General features: G+C 38.1%; 3 protein-coding genes across 4 annotated transcripts in view; all 3 read right to left on the bottom strand.

Annotated features, from left to right (window-relative positions):
* LOC122053406 (OVARIAN TUMOR DOMAIN-containing deubiquitinating enzyme 12-like) overlaps window positions 1–24,455 on the bottom strand; it is a 61,497-nt gene that overhangs the window by 15,161 nt on the left and 21,881 nt on the right. The window lies entirely within an intron of this gene.
* LOC122053407 (protein N-lysine methyltransferase METTL21A-like) lies at window positions 9,274–15,081 on the bottom strand. Of its 2 annotated transcripts, none has more exons than XM_042615445.1 (9): window positions 14,970–15,081; window positions 14,400–14,466; window positions 13,992–14,057; window positions 13,476–13,569; window positions 13,276–13,392; window positions 12,025–12,131; window positions 11,030–11,104; window positions 10,858–10,950; window positions 9,274–9,811 (listed from the first exon to the last, which is right to left on the bottom strand). In XM_042615445.1, exons 1-9 carry the CDS (start codon window positions 14,981–14,983, stop codon window positions 9,542–9,544), a joined length of 903 nt encoding a protein of 300 aa, XP_042471379.1. In that variant the 5' UTR covers window positions 14,984–15,081; the 3' UTR covers window positions 9,274–9,541. The 2 variants fall into 2 exon arrangements, with proteins under 2 accessions (XP_042471379.1, XP_042471381.1); XM_042615447.1 differs by lacking the exon at window positions 14,970–15,081 and adding an exon at window positions 14,831–14,889.
* On the bottom strand, window positions 16,487–17,792 carry LOC122053409 (transcription factor RAX2-like). Its single transcript, XM_042615450.1, has 3 exons — window positions 17,581–17,792; window positions 17,358–17,487; window positions 16,487–17,258 (listed from the first exon to the last, which is right to left on the bottom strand). The coding sequence occupies exons 1-3, from the start codon at window positions 17,714–17,716 to the stop codon at window positions 16,745–16,747; spliced, it is 780 nt and encodes a 259-aa protein (XP_042471384.1). The 5' UTR covers window positions 17,717–17,792; the 3' UTR covers window positions 16,487–16,744.

Below are 24,455 nucleotides of genomic sequence, written 5' to 3'. Positions count from 1 at the left end.
TCACAATTTGAACCAAAATCAATTGATGAAGCTTTAATTGATACGGATTGGATTCTAGCAATGCAAGAAGAGTTGAATCAATTTGAAAGAAGTGATGTATGAGAATTGGTTCCAAGACCAAATGATAGTACAATTGTTACAACAAAATAGGTTTTTCGGAACAAATTGGATGATCAAGGAAAAGTCACTAGAAATAAAGCTAGGTTAGTGGCTAGGGGCTTTAATCAAGTTAAAGAACTTGACTATGACGAAACTTATGCTCTGGTTGCTCGATTAGAGTCCATTCGGATCTTATTAGGATATGTCGCCTATATGAGTTTTAAACTTTATCAAATGGATGTGAAATTGGCATTCCTAAATGGGTTTATTAAGGAGGAAGTACATGTGGAACAACCACCCGGATTTGAAGCCATTGATTACCCAAATCATGTTTATAAACTTAAGAAAGTCTTATATGAGTTAAAACAAGCTCCCCGGGCTTGGTATGAAAGACTCTCATCCTTCTTAATCTCCAAAGACTTTAGAAGAGGAACAATTGACCCAACCCTATTTTTAAAGTCTAAGGATGGAGATATTTTTGTTACGCAAGTTTATGTTGATGACATCATTTTTGGTTCAACAAATAATGAACTTCTTCGACTTCATTAAACATATGGAAAGTGAGTTTGAGATGAGTCTAATTGGAGAGCTAAGTTTCTTCTTAGGATTGCAAGTCAAACAAACCAACGAAGGAACTTATGTCTATCAAACAAAATTTGCTAAAGAACTTATCAAGAAATTTTATTTGGAAAATGCTAAGGTAGTATCTACTCCTATGGGAACTAATACCAAAATAGATAGTGATCAAGAAGGAAAATTAGTAGACCCAAAGCAATATAGAAGTATGATTGGTAGTTTGTTATACCTAACCGCTAGTAGACTGGATATACTCTTTACGGTAGATATGTGTGCAAGATACCAATCATGTGCCAAAGAATCTCATTTAGTGGCGGTAAAGAGAATTTTGAGATACATCAAGAGTACCCTTAATGTACGTTTTTGGTACCCTAGGACTCAAAATTTTGATTTGATTGGATACTCCGATTCTGATTATGCGGGTTGCAAATTAGATAGAAAAAGTACTAGTGGTGGATATCAATTTCTTGGATCCTCCCTAGTAAGTTGGAGTAGTCGAAAACAACCTTGTGTCGCTTTGTCTACCACCGAGGTCGAATATGTAGCTATGGGTAGTTGTGTAGCTCAATTACTTTGGATAATGCATACTTTAGAAGATTATGAGCTTCACTATTCCAAAGTTAAGGTATTGTGTGATAATGTTAGCACCATTAACTTAACCAAAAATCCAGTGCATCACTCTAGGATAAAGCACATTGAAGTGAAACATCACTTCATTAAGGATCATGTGGCAAGAGGAGACATTATACTAAATTATGTTGATTATAAGTTAAATCTTGTCGACATATTTACCAAACCACTACCCGAGGCGGAATTTACCTCACTTAGGAGAGAACTTGGTATGTGTTTTGTAGAATAGTGAGTATAACATTACATGATCCCATATCACATTAAGAGTGTATCTCATTACATCTCGCATTAGACCTAAGAAGCCTTGCTTGTGTATTTCTTCAATCAGACATTATGTGAGATGATTAGGATGATGCTTTTGGTTCAACATGTTAGTCATGATACATTACTTTGAGTCAATATGACATCTAGTAACATTAATCCTACCTTACTTTGGGCCAATCATAGGGAAAGCAAGTATATACATCATGTGCACTTAGTCCTACGATTATGATTGGAAATTTAATTTGAAATACTTATAAAACTTATTTTTGAAACCCTTGTTGAAGTTTGTCTTTGGATGGGAGTTATCATTGAATAATTAGATACGAGCTTACTAAAATATTGAAGTTTTCGATAACTTTCAATTTTGTATAAATATTCGCTAATAAGAGTCCATTTTTATCAAACTTTATTTTTCCTTGATAATATGAGACATATGTAGTGTCTACACAAAATTTCATGATTTTTAGAGTAGCGTACAATTATTTGTGCATTTTCAAAACTTAGATATGAAAATGTTCAGAAATGCAGTAATATCATAATTCACAATCGATCGGTCAATCGATTGGGGAGCTCGCACTTCACCACAGAGGGCGTCTGAATCAATCAATGGATCGATTCGGCGTATTTCGAGCGATAAAAGGATCGATTGAAATGCCTTTCCGGAATGCACAGAAGACATCTGAATCGATCAACGGACCGATTCAGCATGTCTCAATCGATCGATGGATCAATTCAGATGCGTTTCCGATTTTGCACAGAGGCTTCGTGAATCGATCGACCGATCAATTCACTTGCTCCCAATCGATCGGTCGATCGATTGTGGATTTAAAACCCAACTTAAATCACTGTTGACCTAAGTTCACCCTCACTTACTCTCATTTCCTCTCTTTTCCCTCTCGACTGCGTCCGTGCCCTAGCCTGGGTGATTCTCCCGGCGAATCTCCCTCCTGCGTCGGTCGTCTTCTCCGACGGTCCTCTCCGGTGAAGAGCGTTCTTCCATCTCCCTTCCACCTCCACTCCTTCTCTCTCGATGAACGGGGCCACTCATTCTCCCTCATCTCTGCATCGCACACACGCAATGAGAACTCCGAACCCTAGGTAATTTTTTCCCCTCTCTTTTCATTCTCTCTTTTGGCTCTTGCTTCTAACCCTGGAATGCTAATTTACCTGTGTGTTGTGTGTTTTTGTGTGACACATCACTTCCCTCATGCATTGCATTGTATGCATTGTCATTGTCGTTTCCTGCATTTTCTTCCCTGCATTGTTGCCCTGCATTTTCCTACCATTCTTATTGCTTGTTTCTTTCCATTGCTTATCCTTAGGAAGAAACAGAAGGTTCGCAAGTCGGGTGAGGGTCCTTCTCGGCCGCCACCTCGTCCTCTCCCTCCCACTGATCGGCGTTTCCCTAATGCTGCTATGCAGCAAGCCTTTAGCAAGCACACGTTCAAACTTATAACCCCTAGGTCTGTTGATCTTCAATTCTACAAGGACTTTTGCTTTGATATCTATTCCCTCTTCAAGCATTATAAACTTGAGTCAATTTTATCTTGTGAGAGGAGTATAAATATAAGCCTTGTATCTGAATTCTATAATAACTTGCACACTTCTGATGGTGTCCACTATCGCACTCGCGTTGCGAAGCGAAGTTTGAACTTTTCCTATGTGATCCTTCAGTCCTTTCTAGGGTGTCTACCATCCAAAAATGATTTTGTGTTCTATCCCACACTTCCTGATGAGTTACCTCCACCCTTTGAGCATATCAGCATTTCATCTATGCATCAGACCCTTTTTGGTCATCCTCGTCCGGACGGGCCAAATGCACAGATCACTTCTTTCTCTTCTCTTGAGTTATTGGTTGAAAACGCCGCCTTGTTTAAAGTGATCATTAACTGTCTCTTTCCCATTGTCTCACGTGCCTTAGTCGCTCTTCGACTCTCTCACATGTTTGCATTATATGTGGTGTCGGCCTTTTTGCATGTCACAAGGCACTCCAAATTAATAAAGATTGGAACCCATTTAAGCTAAAGAAAATGCGTGTAGTAAGGAGTCCCAAGTCGTATTTTTCCAAGGATAACTAGTAGGTGTGTATGAATCATATTATTGGTTCCAATCAAAATCTAATCTCAACTTGATCAAGAATAGTATTAAAGAAAGATAACTCTCATCTAAACATGATTCATTTCCTTCTCTTCAGATAAACGCAATTGAATTCAGATTCTTAAGTATCATCTCATCAAATGAGTTAATTAATGCACATACCCTTTCAATTCACAATAACAAAGCATTCAAATTCTCAGTAGCCATTAAACTCAAGAACTAAAGACAATTGTGAACCGAAATCAGCATTGCATTCACCATTATAATCCAATTCTATACTCATCTCACTTTCCAAATCTTCAATTCTCAATCACAATCAACAATTAATCTCAAGAGTTCAAACACAATGTTATTGGACAAAATCAACAGTCAATTCACAATTTCAATCAACTTAAACATTCAATCTTCAACAACATAATGCGAAATAGAGGTAATAATCGGAAACTCAAGTAGCATTTAACATGAAAACAAGATCACAGTAACAAGATTGATTGTATAGAGCAAGGAATCGCTAACAAATTTACCTAACCTATAAACAAGCAGTAATAGATTTTCAGAAACATAATAGAACCTAAATCAATTCTAATGGGTTAGTAAAATCTAGATTTGTAAGCACAAAATCAAAATCTGTAATATAAAAACTCAAACGAAATTGAAATTGCAAGAGAAAGTATCAGATCTGAAGATCTGAGCAAATTTATGAACAATTCAAGGACAAGAACAAAGAAATCTAAACCCTAGCATTCCACAAACCAAAATCCCGAACTCAACTTCTCCAATCTGCTGTGAAACCAACAGAAATGCTCTCGGAACCCCTATAAGCATTCAACAACAATCAAACAAGCTTCTAGCTATTTCCATAGGGCACTCACAGCTCACGGAAACCTCCGTTCAAGCTCCATCCATCCGAGAATCAGAGCTCAAGTTCTGTTGAGTCGCAAATCAGATCGATCGGCCAAATCGACCCAGCTTTGCTGCGTAATGAAGATCGGAAAAGGTCCAGTAGCTCTCAGGAGACCTCCCTCTAAGCTCTGGTGGATGCGAAGATCGCCGATTGGGAGACCTCCACAATCGGAATCGCAGCAGTGAGCAGAACCTGAGTCGCGTCCGAGAAACCTCTCTCAACACTCTCTTATCACCGGAAGATGAACGCCGACAACTGATGATCGTCGTCGTCGAAGAAATCTAGCTCACGGATCTGGATCGAGGAATGGGAGCGTCGGCATCGCGGCGAAGAAGAAGATGAAGGCACTGTAGCAAAATCGCGAACTGAGCCCGCAAGACACTGTAGCTTCTCAAAGCTTTTAAACCTCTCCTAATCTGATCGGACGGTCCAGATTTCTCGGGGCTTGATCAACGGTTGGATCGTCTCTGATCTGGATCAAACTTCCTGGATCTTCATCTACGGATGAGATCTGCTCCTCATTAGGTTGGTTGGGCCAGATCTTCAACGGATGACTCAGATCTGCTCAATCTTGGATGAACGGCCTATAATGCTCCGAGGCTTGATCGACTTGATTAGCCCTTGATTTGAGCCCAAGTGCAGCCTGATCTGATCGGGTCCATGACCCATTTGATGCCTACAAAATAATAAGCAAATATTAGCATCAAATACCATGAAAATTTACTAATTTACATTAAAGTCCAAAATCACATGCAATTATGAATTATGATGTAAATGTGGATTTAATCTATGAAAAGGATCACTAAAAACATGCATTGTGATTCAAAATAATATAGCAAATCATGGTTATCAATATGTCATACGACATTCCCTTGACATCAACATTGCTCTGAACATATTTCATTGCATCATTCATTTTACTCAGCAGGTGCAGCAGACGATTCACATGTCTTTTGGTCATCTCATCACTGACTAGCTGGAGTTCATGGAGATAGATGTCTCTCGGGGGCGGCTAGAGCCCATAACCGTTGCCTACTCTCGGATTTCTTCACGCTCCTTCATGAAGACGGGATTAGCGGTTGGTCCAGCGGGAGTCCGATGGCGCGATGGGCGTGCTCTTGGTGAGGGACCCAGGGCTCGCCAAAGGGGAGCCGCACAGGCACTAGTTCCTGCGGCGGCTGATGCCGAGGAGGATATTACGGAGCCTGATTCTCCGACATTCAAGGAGTCTGTAGATACCCGTCTTGAGGAACTGCATATGGAGATGGCTACACTGACCACCAAGGTTGACGCGATGCAGGCGACTCTGGATACTCTGGTGGATTTGGTGAGCTCTTTGGTGACAAGTCACCCGTCTCCGTCTGTTCCTCCTGTTGCGGCTGCCCCTGAGGATGTTGTTGCGTCTGCTGATGCTCCTGCTCCTGCTACTACATCTGCCCCTCCTTCTGATCCTATCGACGTTTTTGATCTTGTTCCTACTCCTACGGGAGATGATACTTTTGAGTTCTTTGTATCTCTATGACATGTGCTCTTGTACATTTTATGGATATTTGTTGTGAAGTCGTCTTGTGAACTTCACTTTATTTTGGATGTATGATATACTGCTTCTCTCTATTATCTTTCACTTTTCGATTCCAGATTGTTATATTATGTTGACATTTGTGTGATTTAGGGGGAGTGCCCCTCGGGTTTATCTTGTTTAGTGCACCAATTAAAGGGGGAGTTTTTGTTTTGATATTTGACAAAGGGGGAGAAGTAAGTTGAAGTTTATGCTTAATTAGGAAGGAGATTCATGCTTAGTCATATATGAATTTGTCACTATTGCTTATGATCAAGTAAGATGAATTTTATGCGTAGTTAATAATAATATTGTCATTTACTGTTATCTCATGCCTATTGCTATTTACTACTTATCGTCTTATTATTATGGTGTGTTGGAAATTAGTCTAAACTCAAATGCATTGTCAAACATCAAAAAAGGGGAAGATTGTTGGTACAATCATGCCCTGGATTTTTTCAATGTATTGACAACTATTTAAGTTTAGGTTAATATGTTTGGATTTAACTTGTGCTGCAAGTTTTGTAGGAAGAAGTCCAAGAAGGTCGAGTACCGGAGTCTTGGCAGGAAAAGTCCTTGCAGGTCAGAAGACCGAGTGTAAGGCAAGAGAAGTCCAAGAAGGTCGATGATCGGAGTCTTGACAAGAAAGTCCAGTGATACATTCATCTGGCACGAGGTATTATTTGGGAAACCAGCAAACAATCGATTGGTAAATTGATTGAGGCGCATAACTATGGAACAGAATACTGCTGAATCGATCAGCCGATCGATTGGAGGAAACCAATCGATCGGCCGATCGATTGATAGCCTCTGCGCAAGAGCACAGAAGGAACTTGGATCGATCCATCGATCGATTGGAGGAATCCAATCGATCGGCCGATCGATTCACATGCATTCCGCGCAAGAACACAGTACGAACCTGGATCGATCAGCCGATCGATTGGAGATAACCAATCGATCGGTCGATCGATTCACAAGGTTTCTGCACGAAGGAGCAGTGCGATTTTGAATCGATCAACCGATCGATTGGAGGTAACCAATTGATCGACCGATCGATTGAATCCACTTCTGTACCTATGAAATATGCGGCTGAATCGATCCAGTGTTGGACCAATCGATCGTGACGACGCTCAACGGCTATATTTGAATCAATTGGAGATGTGCTCAATCGATCGACGGCGACGATCACGTGAGAAATGGCTACTTTTGAAGACAAATAAAAAGGGGAGATGTACTATAGCAAACACAACTCTTGAATACTCATTGTGCTAAGAAAAGATAGAGCTCTCCAAGTGATTTCCAAGCAAAAGATTTTGAGTCTCTTCCTCCTAAGCCTAGATTTCATCTTGTAAGAGGAAGAGACAACCTTGTAAAGGTTTCTCCACCTTCATTTGTGATAATGAGAAGGAGAAGTTCATATTGGAGCTTGATTGTGTGGGTGTGTGCCTTGGATTAGTCACCTCAAGGAGGTGGAGACCAAGTAAACCAAGGAGTTAGCATTGTTTTCTTGTGTTTCTTGTCTTTCCTTTATTTCTATTTGCTTCCGCTAACAAGTTGTAGGTGAAAAATCGAAGAAAGACTATTCACCCCCCCTCTAGCCAAACGCAAAGGTCCTATCACTTTTCACTATGAGATACAGTATATTATTAATAGAAAGTATAAAGAAATAATTAAATTTGCATCTCATTTTGTTGATATATGATATCATATCTTATGTGATTACTATTTTAAAATATTATTATTGCTTCAAGAAACACTCTCCTATATATTGGAAAAATATCTCTGGTAAAAGCATTTTGAAACATGAGTTTATCAAACACTATAATTAACTCCTAAAGTGCTTTGGCTTTCAAAGCACTTTGAAAGAGCACCCTAAACTCAATTTATGTTTGCTTACAGATTCTTGATTCCCGTGTTGTTGGAATGGAACTAAATACTAAAATCTTGTATTTATGATTATTCCTACACCATGGTTTAATTTCCTGAAAATAATGATGACAGAGCCCATAGAATAGGCGAGTTTTCTGAGATTCACCACCTATGATTCTGAAAGAAAATTTATTTCAATCATGGCCACTTTTGTGTAATATATTGATTATGACATTTCAAATGTTATAATATAAATACTCTCCATTTTTTCTGAGAATGATATGATATTTCTCATTCCTAGTATAACTTTCCAGGATATTAGTCCTATGAATAAATTTCTTGAAGTGTGGATGCCACTGCTGCATCTAGATGACAAATTGACCTTTACAGAGTTTTAATATGCAAACATTAATGAAAAGTAACACAAAAGTATTTTCATACTCTTTATACAGCACACGATCATTCGGTGGGTAAATTGCTCTCCGATAATTCTTGTTGGTTGTCTTGTATTCATTAGAATTGTATCAATGGTTACTTAAATGATAATGAATTCAATTTCAACTATAAATTAATAAATGTGGTCGTGTATTTGCACTAGTAGTTGCTTTCCTTGCGTTATAATGATCACATTCCAATTTTTGTCATTCCTGACTGGTAGTTATATTTTCTGTTGCCAATTTGCTTTAGCTACACCTTGTAGTTGAGGAAAATATAGGTATACTTTATATTGTATTTGTATTAACTACACCACGTGGAACAACCAGAACAAATAATGGAAGGAAAAGGAAATTGTGGATCGATAAACGAACCTTCGAGCTAGGAGATTGAATTGGGCGGAAGATAGGCGAAACGGCGTCGTGATAACCAACTACACCACGGCACCATACCATAATTTGTCATAGCAAATAAAATATTTAATCAAAGTTAAGAATACAAATTAAACATATAACGAGAATAAGCTTTCTTATACTCGAATATAAAAATAGATTAGGAAAATATTTCGACAATATTAGTAAATCTTACTGCACTAGTTCAAACAGGAAACTTTAAATGAATTGAAATAAAATTTCAATTTTATTTGATAGAACATGGAAAAAAAAATTGTGTTCTATTGATAAGTTGTAAATCAAATTTAATTAAAAACGTAAACTAATTTTTAAATAATAAGATAAATTTATTATTAATATCGATGGTGAATATTCAATGTATATTAAAATTTAATAATATGAGAATTTGTTTAAACGTCCATAATTCAAAATTTTAATAAATAATAATATGGAGCAAACAGATTGCCTTGCAAGTTAAATAAGATGAATAATTATGTATGTCCATAAAGGTACAAGCCAATAAAGACAGACTTTACATCACAAATCCCCCATTAACAATAAAAGATGAGGTAGTAAAAAAACGAACACTAGGTCTGTTATGGAATAGATAATTAATCAGATTTAACGATTATCCATTTCAGCATCATCAACTATCCCATGCATACCAACGTTGCTTTCAACCTACTCAGCTTCAAATTGTCAGGATCCTCCAGCAAACTACTTTATCTTAACATCTCGTAGAAGTCGAGCAGCCATTGATCCCAGTCTTCTGATCTCCCAGTCATCAACAGCCTTCCCAGATTCTGATTTCACAATCTTTTCGCTAGTTGTCTGATCGTGAACATCTGCTTCATGGTTTTGATCATCTTCATCGCTTCTGTGACTAGACTCTGGAACCTGACTTACCCCAGTGTGGCGGTATCTGGATTGATCTTTCACTTCCATCATGAAAAGCTGAATACTTGGATGTTGATACTTGCTATCCATCTGCATACAAGAGAAATCATGGTATTAGTAGCTGAAAAATGTAACATACAAGGATGACGTTTGAAGAAGGATTTATCGAGAAAGAGGAGTTATCCTGAACAAGTAACAATCAAACTAATGACCAGTATTTGTTTCGTTAAACACACGGTTTAGAATTTTGCCATGCATCAATACAAATGGTGTCGGTGGTTATAAGATCAAAAAGCTTCCTCAACAATATGACTTTGAGGTTTTAACGAGCTAGGGTTTCACAGGAGAAACCCGTGAGGCTTTCTCAAGCTGGTTCCTGCATTTAGTTTTCCTTCTTCCCCTCCTCAATTCCTCCTATGAATGGTGTTGACTGGCACCACCTTGGTACACTATAAGCACCACTGATTCACTGACACATCTTGTTCCAGCCAAGATCTGAAAGCCCAGTGTATAACGAGATTTCAATCTAGATTAAATATCTGCTTGCCGGTTCTAACTGAGATAAACCCTAAATAGGAGCTCTATTTTCTGATCCGAATAGAGATGGTCAACAATTTATCAGAAAAAATCAAAGTTTAAGGTCAAACACCAGATTCTCTCATCCTAGTTACAAGGGCGGAGCCAGGTTATGGTTTACCCGGGCTGTAGCCCGGAGGCCGACGACATCGAATCTCGAATTTACAGTGGACAACAAATGGAAAACACGAGAAAAAAAGGAATTAGCCCGGGACGACGGCGTCGGAGTTGACGGCCATTGCTCACAATCTGGAATCAGCCCGGGTAGATCACCTGGGCTGGCTAATCTCGAATTTACAGTGGAAAACAAATGGAAAACACGAGAAAAAAAAGGAATTAGCCAGGGACGACGGCATCGGAGTTGACGGCCATTGCTCACAATCTGGAATCAGCTCGGGTAGATCACCCGGGCTGGCTCCGCCATTGCCTAGTTACATCTATGGTTCAAACTAGTGATGCAATACAAATTCAACCATGTGGTAAATAATAAAAAGGAAAAATGGCATTTAATGGATGCCATAAGTTAATCAAATCAAGAGGCAAAAGAAATGCTTACCCACCTTTGCCTTTGGGATCGTTTTCACTATGAAATTTTCTTTCCACATATCCATCATCCTATCATGGACCGTCGTGGAACGAACCTCATAACCTAACTAAATGAGTAGCAAATAGTCTCATTTCTATGGCATATGAAGCTTGATATCAATGAAATCTTAAAAGCAAAAGTTGTACCAGTATAACTGTCCTTGGTCCTGATAAAGCCAAAATAGTCTGCAGTAAGGGTTCCAGCAAATGCTCTGTGTAAACCTTCAACCGACCAACAGAACATGGAAAACAAAAGATTTTAAGAAATCAATAAAGCTACATTTTCAAATCAAGCAAAATATGCACAAAAGTTCTCAAACATATATAGATTTATGGTTTTCATATACTAATACAAGTGAAGAAGTATTCATTTTGCCTCAAAGTTCACCTCCTTTTTTCCCAGAGTTTCAAAATCATCAAAATACCTTTAGAGTTGTCAGCTATTGTCATTTCACCTTGTTAATTAACCTAACAGAATAATGATGTGCCAGAAACATACCCTGTGTGTGACGCACTTGTGTCAAGTAAATTTTAAAAATGAGTACTTTTGCATCAAATCAATTAATGATGTCGATAGTTAGGGGGTTAAGGTGGTGAACGTATGTAAAAGACATGTTTTCAGTACAGTTCAAGTATTACTAGTTAAACTAGCAACATGAGTTTAGCCTAAACTAAGTTATTAACCTAAGTAGCATCTAAAATTATCAAGTATAACACATAAATTATACGTATGATACACCAAAAATGATGGAAAATGGTCATCATACTCTATCAGATTAATTGAGAACTTCAAATTTAATTAAATCACGGAGAAGAAGCAATCCTTACTGCACTAAAGGTAGCTCTATTGGCAGCATGCCTGCACAAGACTGAACAATCACAGGTCTAAGCAGGGTGAATAACTAAACCTACAGAGTTCTTCAAACTGTTTTTCTGATATTCAGTAACTATAGCATTGGATTCGTTTTATTGTTAAAGTATCTCTAAGCTATCATAAACTCATGTTTAATAAACCACCTTCAACTGCAAAAATAACTTAGAAAATTGTTAAGTGGAAAGGGAAGAAATTGGAATTGCAGTCTTAATTCTACATGCTTCATGAGAGAATCTATTTTGCATGGAACAGTGTCAATTGAACTTACCACATCGGTCCCAAGAATGAAATCAAAAGGAGGTTCAACAGCTCGGATATGATCTTCGTTTCCCCAGTCCAGCTCTGCAACTGTAATGCAACCAAATGATGCAGAACCTGTAAAGGGGAAAGAAACTTAAACAACCCGGTAATAAGAAAAACAACTTAAATTTACCCCAGAGAAGCAAAGTGTCCAATTTCTAGCTAACTTATGGAATCAACAACATAAGTTCTCAAAATAATAAGTACAAAGCAAGTTGATTTCAACAACATAATTAGTCAATTCATAGCGTGCATCTTCCTGAAGGGGCAATCCAGTAGAATATCCTTGTTTAATCTAAAATCCAAAACCAAGATGATTGATGAAATGGTTGGTCATGCAAATTCACAAGAACATACATGCTAACTAGTTGATTCAAGACCTTTGTAAAAAATCATGACTAGCAGTTTTTATTCATTTATTTTGCTTTTGGATAGCCTGATATAACCTTGGCTGTTGAAAGAGGAAGAAGCAAACATTGCTGATTGAAAAGCACCAAATTTCAACACATGGATATTACCCAATTGGTCATATATACCCATTTGATCAAAGTATGTAAATTTTGTACAGGTTTCCTTGGCACCACACAAAAAAAAAAAAAAAACCTAAAGAATAAGGTCACATTCCAAGCAAGATCATGATCAAGATTGATGTAGCTGAAAATGTTCACAAGGACTAAGTATAACTCAAACAAAAAGAGTTAAAACAAAATAAATGAAAAACTCCTTTCAGCAAGAAGATTTAATAAAGAATAAACAAATAAATTTGAGAAATCTGAACTATTGGTTCGGCATGGATTATGTACAAAAATAAGGACAAGTAATAAAATAACAAACAAGATATCCCCATGTATTGGTTGGGCATCACAAAGGTTATGTGTCACACGATATGGATAAAAACAAAGGGAGAGATGATCAAGATTGATGTAGCTGAAAATGTTCACAAGGACTAAGTATAACTCAAACAAAAAGAGTTAAAACAAAATAAATGAAAAACTCCTTTCAGCAAGAAGATTTAATAAAGAATAAACAAATAAATTTGATAAATCTGAACTATTGGTTCGGCATGGATTATGTACAAAAATAAGGACAAGTAATAAAATAACAAACAAGATATCCCCATGTATTGGTTGGGCATCACTAAGGTTATGTGTCACACGATATCGATAAAAACAAAGGGAGAGTTATGCAAATGCTACATATAAAAAAAATCAAATAAGACCTGAATCAGGATTTGCTTGAGTAATCCAACAAGAGTTGCGCTCTGCATTCCTCATCAGCAATGGTAACACCTCAGTTTGGTCAGTTGATGTTACATTGCACCCTAACAATGCCATTCCTAAAGTATATACTATTTAGAAGTGATCTATTTGTACAAGGAAAAATATACCAAAAATATTCCAATTTGTCTTACAAACTTACCAAGTCCAGCTAAGCCACAACCCGCTCCAAGTTCAATGACACGTTTTCCTTTTAATTTTGATGGGCAAAACCTTCCTTTACGACAATTTTTTTCCTGATTCCAGGAAGTCACTGGATCAGTAAAAAAACAAAATTTATGTTGTAATTTTTCTTCAAATGGAAACTGTATCAAATCCGTGAGAAACATTTATAGATGTACAAGAGATATCCAACATTTACAGCTACACAAGAAACAAGATTATCCTGACATGGTATTACGTAAATTTGAATATTGGTACATTAGAAATTGCTTATAGCTTGTTGTGATACCAAAAGGTCTACAATGAAATAGACATCAAAATAATTTTAGGATTTAGCTGCTATTTCATTATATGAAATTACACTGTACATACATTTATGAAAGCTGGCAGCAGTCGAAAACAATAAAAGAAGAGTTGGCACTAAATACTAAGGATGAAAAGTATATATAGTAACAATTAAAGAGATGAACATAACATAGAGCTAATATTAATTTACCAAAAATTTGACAAACACCATTGAAGCATCCCAAACTGTGGTACCCAAATGCTTTGAATTAGGATCCTGAGAACACAATAGATTATTATATTTCATGAGGTCAATATGTAATATAACATATAACTCTAGGTAAGTTATGTATCAACAAACATAAGACAAAATCATAGCTTCCAGGACATAAGAAAGCTAAGTTCTCATTTCTCAATATTTTTGGAAAGCAAGAATCACCTATAATTTAGCTTTATTCGTTTGTTAATACCAAATGGACGAAACATAGAAAAGAGAAATGTGTCACGGAAAAGTTGCAAATTTAGATTACAGATTTACATGCTTCTGCACCAAAAAAAAACAAGTAGTTAAAAAATTATTTAATAAAATCATACGTTATCAGTGCATCACATTCAGTACCTGTGATAAATGCAGACGATGACCTAAGACTTCAAGTGTCACAGCTGAAGTGTTGGGCGAATTCAACCTGGTAGCGAACAGAGATCACTTGAATTACTGAAGCAAACAATGAAACAAGCACTAGGGGTTGAACCATAATACAAAGTTAATATGAAGTTTATTTGCTTATGAACGGATAAAGAAAGAACTCTGATGCCACATTACTCTTCTCACACCAAAATGCGCCTCCTTTGTGGTGACTATTTAGGATTGACTCATAACTTTTTATTCCAACTATCAAATATTCTCCAACACGAACATAAGAATCAAATTTGAGATGGCGATTGAATTTTAGGAAAAATGCGTCCCTTCTACAAAATCCTCGACCTAAAAAACATAGAATACCACAATTCTCTGCGAACTTCAAGCTGACTTCAAGGACAGAAACAAACCATAGTTATGCCCAGAAACACACAAACGATCAGTTAAACATCGATCCCCGGAGAGCCAAAAAGGCAACTAAAGAATATTATTAAGGTACAATTACGATTCGATCAATATTCTGATAAAAATACCGGGAAGTGAGATTACCGATCGTCTTCCATCGGAGGGGATCCGCCGCGAGCTCGAACACGAACGAGGCGTAACGACCAGTTAACTAGGTTTTATTCGAACCACGATGATTACTCATTTACTCCCCATGTCTATCTAGTATTGATATATGTAGCCGGGCCGGGCCAAATTGGATCGGGCCCATGACCAATTTTCTGGCCTAAAATTAATTACGTTTCAGTGATCATCCACACATTGCTTGACACAAACTATTTGCTATGATTATCATTCCATTTATTTTTTACATTAAAAAATATTTTCTAAAAATTTTTAGTTTTTGTCCTACCTTCTATATGCCCTTTTATATATATATATATATATATATATATATATATATATATATATATATATATATATATATAAACATACCTCTCCGGGATCATGATGTCGCGGTAGGACATTTTATATATATGAAAATATACCTCTCCGAGGTCATGATGTCATGATAGGACATTCAAGTTATTATCCAGACACCCATCGTTCAAACTCTAACTACGAGGTATTTACAGAAATTTTTCCTTCAAATGGAGGGCGTAACTAGAGGATGTTGGATTTCTGGGCTGGCCACCGCGTACACTTCTCGATTTATTCTAGAGATCGAAAATTTTTGTGAGACCAGATCAATCACACCAGATATAATCAATAAGGTATATATATATATATATATATATATATATGAAAAGACACTTTACAGAGAGACCCAAAAAAAAAAAAAACATGCTCTATATTTTATAAATCTCCATCTTGCCAAATTAATGAAGTAGGTGAACTACCAAATAGTTTGTAAATATCACAGAAAAGAGTTTATGCATGCTTATGCAGTGAAGTGATAGCTCAGCGACCATTGAACCCCTAAAGGCATCAATTTTTTTTTTTTAAAGGAGAACTATTCAATTTACATTGTATATTAATAATAACAAGAAAGAAAGGCATCAAATCTAGCTAAGGTGTATCAATTGTTTATTTTAAGCCTTGGACTCGTTTTCAATGATAATATATAATAGGCCATCAACCTTTCAAAATTAGTTGGATCCCTACAAATCTTAAAAAGACTCTGCCCTACTTAGATTTTGGGTGTACCTTTTTTGTTTTCATCCAATCTTATATTTCAACTCATATTTTAATGTTTGAAACTGGAGTAACAATTAGCTTAATACCTAAGAGAAACTGCATAATGGCATTGAATTATATATATAACCGCACAATTATTAATAAAGTTTACTGGAACTCTCACTTAGTTTCTTTACCGAGAAGATTCAGCTCCAAAACTGAATTAATTAAACGGAATATATAAAAATTGAAGAACAAGACGCGCTTCCTGCGCTGCTGCATGCATACAATTTATACACTTCCCAACATGTGCCACTATCTCATGCTCTATTATAATTAATATCCTGCACTGCTTGTATTATACGGCTCCCAATGACTCAATGCAGGCAAAGACTCACTGTACTGAAAACAAACGCAGGCGGTACATCAGATTTAGACCTATGAATGATATATATTTATATATATTTAGCAAGCACTGGACTCACACATACACATGCCAAACATCTTGTCAGAAATAAAAGGACCAAGCCTAAACACAACCCCACACATTTCAATGCCACCCCTGCACTATCAAAGTCACACAATCTCACTCCCCAGACGCCGAGAAAAAAGGAAAAAGAAAAATGAAAAGGGAAAAAAAAAAAAAAAGAACAGGATTATACAATCTCAGCTTGTCATTAATTATACAGAGGCAGTCAGCTTCACTAGTTGTATAGGTTCCTGAAGCATGAGTCCAAATTATATGCATCGTGAGGCTTCACCTCCTCAAAGTCAAAGTTGAAACCGCCGTGCATCAGCTTCTCAGCAGCAGTAGCACTCCCCAAGAGCTGCCTGAAACTCTCGTACAGGCCATAGCTGCTGGCATCAGATGAGCTGCAGCAGCTCTGCTGATCGAAGCTGATGAGGCTGCTCCCGATGGAGTCGTTTTGGGGGCCTTGAGGAACGTAAGCAGGATTGAAATCCATGGCAGAACTGAAGAAGCAATGAGAAGGCAGCACTGGCATCCCCCCCTGATCCAGCTCTGTAAGTACTGCAGATGAGATATATGAAGCGGCAGGCAAAACATCCGTCTGTTGCTGCTTGATCTGGTAATGAAGCTGCTTGTTGTTTCTGTGTGATGGTGGCAGGCCGAGTAGCTTCTTCTTCAGCTTAGTGTTCCAGTAGTTCTTGATGTCGTTGTCCGTCCTTCCAGGGAGCTGAGAAGCAATGATGGACCATCTGCGTGCCATTCATTTCATTTCATCAAAATTAATTAAGCATGTAATTGATATATCATACATTGAATCACACACGCATTTTTATGTATATTGTTTGCACCTGCTTCCAATGTTAGCAAAGAGGCTGCAAATGATCCTGTCCTCATCATCAGAGAAGTCCCCATGCTTTATGTTAGGCCTCAAATAGTTGAGCCATCTCAGCCTGCAACTCTTTCCGCACCTCCTCAACCCTGTAAATTACAGATCAATCACAAACACACAAATCAATAACAGCCAGAACAACAACAAGAAGACGATCGGATATACAGTGAACAAATAATTACCAGCTTTTTGAGGGAGAGCAATCCAATTTCCTCCTGTGCCATGCTTCTCTATGTGCTCTCTGAGCTGGTTGTCTTCCTCTGGAGACCAAGGGCCCTTCTTCACTTTGGACTTGTCACAGCAAGGTGCCCTCCCCATGGTAAGGCTCCCTTCTCTCTCTTTGCCACTGGATTTGTTGAGAGGAAGTCGGCTTTAAGAGAATTATACTGTGGCACAGCATGGATAGATCTAACACTCATATGTGCATGATATAGTGAGCGACAAGTCAAAGTATAACCTGTCAAGTTTCTTTCCATCAATTATTTTATTATTGTTACTTTTTCTTTTCTTTTTTGGATTTTCAATTTCTACTGTACAGGTCAGAATATGCATTTTGGAAAACCCATCACATAATATGCAAAGAAATTCATGACAGTAATTGTGCAGGTCATGGCAATAAATTCAGGTTTTAATCAGTGTACGTCCGTCGTCTACAGAACTGATCACTGACTTGTATGTGTCAATGTAGGTATAGTTGCCACCCTATCTACATATGTAGGTGAAGGATGTGATGAACGAACTATTGAAAATGAAGTGATGTATGCCAAAGTGAATAGTTCTAAAGATATATATGCTATGAAAAAATCTCCAGAAAATGTGTGCCTAACTAGGCGTAGCTACTTGGTTTTAATTTCAAAATCAAGAAAATCTATGTGTCATATGGGTGTGGAAACTTTTCAACTCAATTTATAGGTACCAACATTTTCTTTAAACTTTGTTCATAATTAGTCCCAATATGAACAAAAAGAAATGATGAAGACTCTAGATCTCCTTTCCCATATTGACACATGTAATATTAATCTCAAATAACTACAAGTTTAATAGGTGTCACAGTTGTTTAAAGTCTTATAGTTTGATTTTATTGAATATTGGCACATTAAAATAATTTAATTGAGCTCGAGTAGCAAATAGGCATGCATATACTTGTAGAGAAATTTACAAGGATGTATTATATATGTATTATTCATCATTCTCATGCACAAAGATAATTAAAACTCTCACTGAAGAAAATATCTTAAATTTTTAAAAGATGTAATTCTCTATATATGGACTGCATTAAACTTCTTCTTAATTATTTCCATTGTATAATTGAGGTAATTCGATATCCAACCCTTTGATATTAACAATCAGCCCAAGTTTAAGTTCGTATATCTTTTTTGGATTATCAAATTAAACATGTTCATTAAACTAGCTTTCATGCGCCATAAATAATGATTAGTTTGATGGATTTCATTTTCATCTTTCAAATTGTTAGGTGGTGACTAAATAGCATACTTGAGTTGACGTCTAGTTCTAGATGGGCATTTATATATCATTGCATCGAGAACATTAAAACAAAGAGAAAAACAAAAGTTAGACATTAAACACTAAGGCTCTTATTTTTCTCGATGCAAATTAGCATTGATCCATTCACCTAAAATTATTGACGTTGCTCCACGTTTAAATATATGAAATAATGGTCAATATCATAATTATACAAGGATGAGTTTAAACTTAATATTTCCCACCTAAACGACATCATAACAAGGAAAATTTGCATCCATCTCTAATTACTGCCTTGACAAAGTGAGAAAGAGACTGCTCAGTTACAACTCAAGTCAAAATGAAATTCCAAAGTTTCATTTACCAATACAACTTAGAATAAGTTGATTAACTAACCACACATGTATATGTTTCTGAACTATATCTGATCTGTTGGTCTAATTTTTTAATGAGTTTTTCTCATTAGGTTTAAAAAAATCATTGAATCGACCTGATTAAGATATATAACCCATACAATTACATGAATCATTAATTATTTCTCAAGGTATAGTTAATTTCTGAATTAAGAACATATTTAATTCAAAAACCCTAAAGTCTTAAACATATATCTATACGTATCTGTATTTTATATATTTCAATATGTTATGCAACTGCTGGCAAAAGGAGACAAGAAGCTTTGTTTTGTCATGGATTCCTAACCGTGCCATTTAATAATCAATATAGATGAGACATAAGTCTATGCTTGTTTTTTTTAATAAGAATCACATTTCTATTATATGCTTATTCCATGCATAAAATAATAAACGTGAGTTGGATTTCACATATTAATTAATCTAGGCATGCATGTACTCCAATGAAAAGATTGATCTCAAATTTAACGTTATGAGACATAGAGAAATAATAATGGTAGGCTTTGCAATATGTCAAAATAGAGAGGTGACTAGTTACTTGCATATCTAGGGTAGGTTTAGGTTGATATGGAGAGGGACCCTGTTAGTTCATCACCTAAAGTCTCTCCTCGTGGAATCTTTAATGAATTAACCAAGGGCCGGGGGAAAGGTGGCAGTGGCATGTATCGATCGTTTATTAAAATAAACTTGTTTATATTGGTTGCGAGTTCGAGTGTGGTCCGGTCGGCCTTGTGAAACATACAATTCAATGGGTCTATCATCTATGACAATAGGTTGGATGAACTAGTGTGGTAACCATTTTGAGGGCCAATGTGTTTAGATGACCTTCTTTATGGATGGTATGACTTGAGCCTACACTCATTTACATTTTTGCTATCTAAACTTATTTAGATAATCACTTTGGAATATGTGTGATAGGCTTTCCAAAATGCATATAATTATCTTGGATAGATGATTTACCTAACCGATATTATAGACCTCCAATGATAGGGTTGGCAATGTCAATTTGTTCGATTATTTGAAAGGCAACCCTTCACAACGAATGGCATTGAATGCCTTTGACATAGGATCAACTTCTTGAGTCAGAGTGTCAATCTAACTTCCAGTAATACTCAAGATCTTACTGTTAATATCATCTGATCCTGTCCGAAAGTCGAAAAGACGAAAAGATGAGAATATGGCGCTCACGTTGACCTCCTATGGACTCCACATGAACCTACAACACAGACTATGTCAGTGCCGAGCCAGGGAAGGGGTCCCCAGCGTTAGCCCTTTAACACTCAAGTCAGTCACCGGCGATGAAGTGGAAAGCAGACCAACAAGAAGACTGTAGCACAAACAGTGAATATCGCATCCGTACCTTCGCCGATGCTTGGATCCCCTTTTATATAGAGCTCCAGTAGTGCGTGTGCATGCTTGCCAAGATGAGCACGCTTCTTAAAACTTTTCCTGAAAAGACTTGTCAGTAAAGTATCCCTAACATGGTACCTTAACGAGCGGAACATATCTCTGAAGTGACAGTGGAAGCTTCCGTCGTACGATCTTCTCGCAGTCTATGCCTGACGTCGGCGGAATCAACTCCCAAAAGGATGTTGATGGATATCAATGTACTGTACCGCTAGAACGAGCGGGTTGGTCGCTCGACCGGTAATTCGCCGCTCTGGCGCCCCATCCGGTCGGCCATAACCTCGATACTCCTTTGAGTGTCTGCTTGACCAAAGGTCCACTCTGCCACTGTCGAGACCTATTGCCAGATCGAGTGGGGTAGCCACTCGGCAGAATCGAATTTTGCACATTAAGCTTTGCTGTCTGGCCAAGTAGGGTAGCCGTTTGACTCGGCTTCTGCACATTCTCGAGCGTCGGTTGTTTGATTGCTCTTAGTAACGAAGGTGATGGCGGGTCGGAGCCCTCTCCGCGGTCGGGACATGCTTCGCCCGACCTACCGATGCCAGCTACGTGTTGATCATCTTAACTTTGACCTCCTTTGACGGGCCCTTCATCATCACCGCATCATTATTGATTGCAGTTGATTTCAGAAATTATTATTAATGCTAGCTGATGGAGGATTTATAGTTGTACATTTTTTTTTAACTTGTGGTTTCCTTTGAGGGCTGCAGAAGCCAGCTCAAGAAGATTGTTCATAATGAGGTAGTGCATGGCAGGTGAGGAAAAAAAAAAGGGTTTTCACTGTCCAGCTAACTTAATAGCTCATGATCAGATGAGTTTACAGGGATTATTGGAGGATAGAGTTAGGAGGCCTTCACACATGCATAATATATACTTAATTGAGATCGTTGTTTATGTTTAGATGAGTAGTACAATGATCATATTCTTATTGTAATTATTACCACTATACTAGTTATGATTATGGTTGGCTAGCGCTTAAAGATTAAGGATCACTTAGTTTGTATCACATGTTAATACAACAGTTTGTTTTAATTAAACAAGATCATCTTCATCTTCTGTTATTATGGTATATGAACAAAACTTGTGTGAAGACACTGATCCAACACATGTGCAGGCTCTCTTTAAAATCATCAAATTAAAATGAATGATCCTAAAACTATCATATATATTCCAGTTATCCAGCTTTTACAATCTGACTAATCTCGAAAGTAACCGACCCAACTCCATGTTAGTTTGTATCAGCTACCAAGATAAATTGTGAAGTGCAAATAGGTCCTACTTTCTAATTACTTATTGAATTATGATTTATAAGCTAAAATTTAGCAACTCAAGTACATGGTTACTTATCCTCTTGTTTTATCCTGTTTAAATCATAAACTTTTGTATGGTCATTTTGTTTGCATGATGATCCCGTTTGGAAGCTGAGTCGGATGAAGGCGGGCCTCGATGTACTGGAAGTTGATGGAAAATCGCTGCGGTGTCTGATCTACCTGGCCCCCCTCGGAAAGGTTCGCACGGGCAGATGACGAAGGAAGATGACCAGGATGATGACAATACGGCTCTGCGCACACTCAGACGAGCCCACGAGTCGTTAGAGACCAGAAACCAGGGAAAAGGTCCCCGCGTCAGGCCCTCCGATGCTCAAGTCAGGTACTTTTTTCTCAGAAAACATAAAGAAAGGACGAAAAGTAAAGACTAGTGAGAAATAACGAGTGAGCGTACCTGCATAAGAGACAAAGCATCCTTTTTTATACTGCAATGGATGTTTATGAGGTCTGAAGGGTGTCAGGGAATGTCGGCTGTCAGGTTTTGTCTGGCGGTGAATGACACGCGGCACCTCCTCATAGGCTAGCGACATAACCAAAGGAGTGATGAGCCCCGACTGTTAGCATATTCCCTGACACGCTGATTATTCTCTGGCTTGTTTATCCTGTAGTGCCTGGACTCTAGGTCTGTATTCCGCGGTCTGTACTCCGACCTACTTCTGTATGTTGTTATCCATGGTTCGTATGTCCCGACCTGTACGCCCGACTTATATCCCGACCTGCTTCTGTCAGCTGTTATCCATGGCTTATACGTTCCGACCTGTACGCCAGGTTTGTATTCCGACTCGCTTATGTCCGCTGTTATCCATGGCCTGTGTGTTCCGACCTGTACGCCAGGTCTGTATCCCGACCTGCACCTGTTCTACTGTTATCCATGACTTGTACGTCCCGACCTGTACGTCAGGTCTGTATCCCAACCTGCATCTGTTCGTTGTTATCCATGGCTTGTACGTCCCGACCTATACATCAGGTCTGTATCCCTACCTGTATCTGTCCGCTGCTATCCATGGCTTGTACGTCCCAACCTGTACGCCAAGTTTGTATCCCAACCTGCATCTGCTGTTATCCATGGCTTGTACGTTCCGATCTGTACGCTAGGTGTGTATCCCGACCTGCATCTATCCGTTATTATCCATGGCTTGTACGTCCCGACCTGTATGCCAGGTTTGTATCCCGACCTGCCTCTGTTGTTATCCATGGCCTGTGCGTTCCGATCTGTACGCCAGGTCTATATCCCGACCTGCTTCTATCCGCTGTTATCCATGGCCTGCACGTTCCGACCTGTACGCCATGTTTGTATTCCGGCCCGCTTATGTCCACTGTTATCCATGGTCTGTGCGTTCCGACCTGTACGCCAGGTCTGTATCCCGACCTGCACCTGTTCTACTATTATCAATGGTTTGTACGTCCCGACCTGTACGTCAGGTCTATATCCCGACCTGTATTTGTCCGCTGTTATCCATGACTTGTACGTCCCAACATGTATGTCAGGTTTGTGTCTTAGCCTGCTGTGTCCACTATTATCCATGGCTTGTACGTCCCGACCTATATGTCAGGTTTGTATCCTGACTTGCCTCTGCTGTTATCCATGGTCTGTGCGTTCCGACCTTTACGCCAGGTCTGTGTCTTAGCCTACTGTGTTTCGCCCGAGACCTTTCCTTCTGCGCCCTTACCTGGCCTGTGGGCCTTCTCCTTAGCTGTATTTGGCCTGTGGATCTGGTCCTCAGCTGTATCTGACCTGTGAGCCCCGTTCTTGACTGCTATCGAGGTTGGATCCGGTCCAACTTGGAATCCTATCCTTTGACTGCCCCGTTAGCTGGGATTCTGACCATGGGACTCTGACCATAGCCACACAAGCTTGACTTCTGACTTCCACGGAAATTAGACTTCTGACCTCCACGTAGACTAGACTTCTAACCTCCACGTAAACTTGACTCCTGATCATCTTGTGGTCTTGACTCCTAACCACATCATCTTACTGATCCCACGACCATGCACCGTATCACATGGCAAAAAATTAAACACCAAAACTATTACTTTAAGTGCAAAATAACTAAATGGAACGAATCCATTTTTGAGTGTAAATTGTATCAGAATCAATTTGTAAACTTTATTTAAGCATTGACCACGAGAACATGAGAAACTTCAAAGTAAAATATCCAAGGCACAAAGAAACTCAAACGAACTGATTTTAAAGCGATGTATTTTCAAGCTGTGAAATTATATTCTTTGATTGAGAAGGCAGAGGTCACATTGTCTTGGGCAACATTTTGTCCATGCTAATAGTTTGTTTGATTTGTAATTGCTAGGAAAGGAAAAAAATCGTGAAATTGTGGGTTTGTATGGATAGAAGAAATAGTTAGGGACAAAAGAAGCTTGTCTCATATTAAATACAATACACAGTTTTAAAATTATTTTATTAAAATTTCAAGG

This window comes from Zingiber officinale, chromosome 3A (genome assembly GCF_018446385.1).
Source record: "Zingiber officinale cultivar Zhangliang chromosome 3A, Zo_v1.1, whole genome shotgun sequence".
Lineage (NCBI taxonomy): Eukaryota > Viridiplantae > Streptophyta > Magnoliopsida > Zingiberales > Zingiberaceae > Zingiber > Zingiber officinale.
This window is presented reverse-complemented; position numbering and strand designations above follow the sequence as displayed.